Source organism: Myotis lucifugus, unplaced genomic scaffold (genome assembly GCF_000147115.1).
Source record: "Myotis lucifugus unplaced genomic scaffold, Myoluc2.0 scaffold_291, whole genome shotgun sequence".
NCBI classification, from domain to species: domain Eukaryota; kingdom Metazoa; phylum Chordata; class Mammalia; order Chiroptera; family Vespertilionidae; genus Myotis; species Myotis lucifugus.
The window spans coordinates 619,505-622,088 of record NW_005871339.1 but is presented as its reverse complement, the minus strand read 5'-3'; the positions used below and the strand labels follow the sequence as shown (position 1 = coordinate 622,088).

Below are 2,584 nucleotides of genomic sequence, written 5' to 3'. Positions count from 1 at the left end.
TCATTTTGGCTGCTTCCCTGTGTTTGTTTCTATGTATTGGGTAGAGCTACTATGTCTCCTGAAATTGGTAGAGTGGCCTTGTGTAGTAGGTGTCCTGTAGGACCCAGTGGCTCAGCCTCCTCAGTCACCACAGCTGGGCACTCTAGATGCACCCCTGTGTGGGCTTTGTGCAGTTTTGTTGCTGAGCCTTGATTGCTGTTGGCGTCTCTGGGAGGAGTTGACCTCCAGGCCAATTGGCTGGGAGGACTAGCTATGACTACAGTGGGAGAGCTGCCATGCAGGATTCAAGGCCCAGCTGTGAAGCAAGGCAGGCTGGTGCTAGTGCCAGGTCTTGGACCTTTTATTGATAGGTTTGGGGCTGCCACCAGCTGCAGTTTGTTTAAGAGATTTTAGCAAAGCCTGAGCCAGGACCAGCCATTCATTTGGAAAAGCTGCTGCATACCACTTGGGTGGGGCTTCAAATTGGATTGGGCAGAACAAACAGTGTGGGCCACGCTGATATGGCTGCCAGTCAGCCCTGCGACAGAGGAGACCCCGGCGTGGGAACAATGAGCCTTGTGAGCACCCCTGTCTGGAAGAAAGCCACCCCTGGATTCCTGCCCGGATGCCAGACAGTCCAGTTCCTCCCTGTATGTGTCTGGGTCCCCCAGAGCCACCTGGTGCCGGAGCTCAGTGGTATCGAGTCCAAGTAAGTTTGTGCGCCAGCCCTTTAATAGGAACAGCTGGGTCTCCAGCAGCCTCCATGTCTCTCAGCCACAATTCCTGCTGGTTTTTACAGCCTGTAGTTATGGGGACTTTTCTTCCAGCTCTGAACCCTAGGATGGGAGTCTGGTGTGGGGCCGGGACCCCTTTCCCTTCTCCGGCAGCTTCCACAAAGACAACCTCCCTCCCGATTGAAAAACCGCACACGTGGGTGTTGTACCAGCCTGCTCAGCCCGGGCTCCCCTCCAACTAGTCTCATTGTGCTTTCTTCTTTACTTCTCTAGTTGTAGGACTTCCATTCAGCCAGCTTTCAGGTGGTTCTGAATGATGGTTGTTCTGTATTTTAGTTGTAATTTTGATGTGGTTGTGGGAGGTGGCGAGTACAGGCGTTTACCGATGCCACCATCTTGGTTCTTGTCACCCCTGTTGTAGCAATTCTTAAGGTACTCTATATGACCCAGGGCCCAAGACTGTTTTCCATCCCACACTCTGCTGGAGAGAAGTTTTCCCTCTGCCCTTTTGACAATGTCTTTGGTGGCAGCCTTGCGGATGGCACCTTCCCCGACCCCTCCACCCACAGAGGACACCCCCACCACTGAGGACACCCCCACTTTTAGCTGGGCTTTCCGTAGAGAGCTCTTTGAGGAGGTGCTGCTGTGCTTAGGCAGGTATCTGCCTTCAAAGAAAGAACTTGAAAATGTGAAGGAAAAACAGAGGCACAGCTGCGTGGAGAAAGAGGTTTATTTGCTCACACCAGGTGAGGTTTCCTGTTGGAGCCAGAGGGAGACCCTAAGTGCCAGGCTTCCCTGAGGGGATGCCCAGGGCCACGAGGGATCCAGATGGCCTGCCACCGTCCCCTCCTGGAGTTCAGAGGGCTTGTCGAACGTGCTTTTCATCTGCCTCATGCAGAACCTGGAGGCCCGCTGAGGCCTGGTTGTGGGAGAGTGCAGGTGTGGCCCGTCTGCACCGGGAGCAGCTGGGGAGGAGGCTCGCGGTCAGCAGCAGGAAGGGGTGCCACAGGAGATGGGTCTGCAGACCAGGGTGGGGCAGGAGGGCTGGATGCACCCAGAGGACTGGCAGGAGGAGGCCACACACACAACGGGCTTGCAGCTCACGGGCAGGCACACGGAGGACTGGCAGGAGGGAGCCATGCACACCATGGGTTTGCAGCTCACAGGCCAGCAGGGCGCCTGGCAGCTCACGGGTACATACACAGCTGGCCTGCAGCTCACGGGCAGGCACACGGAGGACTGGCAGGAACGGGCCGTGCACACGGTGGGCCTGCAGCTCACGGGCAGGCAGATGGAGGACTGGCAGGAAGGGGCCGTGCACACGGTGGGCCTGCAGCTCACGGGCAGGCACATGGAGGACTGTCAGGAAGGGGCCGTGCACACGGTGGGCCTGCAGCTCACGGGCAGGCACATGGAGGACTGGCAGGAAGGGGCCGTGCACACGGTGGGCCTGCAGCTCACGGGCAGGCACATGGAGGACTGGCAGGAAGGGGGCACACGGTGGGCCTGCAGCTCACGGGCAGGCACACGGAGGACTGGCAGGAAGGGGCCGTGCACACGGTGGGCCTGCAGCTCACGGGCAGGCAGATGGAGGACTGGCAAGGCTGGGCGAGCAGCAGCCAGCCTGGCCGCCTGTGTGGCAGCTGGTGTGGCACATGTTGTCCTGGGCTGGCTGGGGTGGGAGTGAGGGCGGAGATGTCTGCAGGCTCCTTCCCTGGCGGCCTTTATACCCAGGCTGTGGGCGTCCTGGCAACACAAAAGCATGACTGTTGACTTCCTCCTGCTTCCTCACGGCTGCTTCCTCGTGTTTCCAGCACCTTCTTTCCCGGGACGCGCTCTCCTGTGTGAGGCTCCACATAAACAAGCTTGGC

The 2,584-nt window shown here is 58.6% G+C and overlaps 1 protein-coding gene across 1 annotated transcript; it reads right to left on the bottom strand.

Moving 5' to 3' along the window:
* Positions 1-1,697: 1,697 nt before the first annotated feature.
* On the bottom strand, positions 1,698-2,370 carry LOC111828175 (keratin-associated protein 12-2). Its single transcript, XM_023763577.1, is given in 2 exon segments — positions 1,698-2,225; positions 2,314-2,370. Coding segments are annotated over 2 exon segments (585 nt in total).
* Positions 2,371-2,584: the final 214 nt, after the last annotated feature.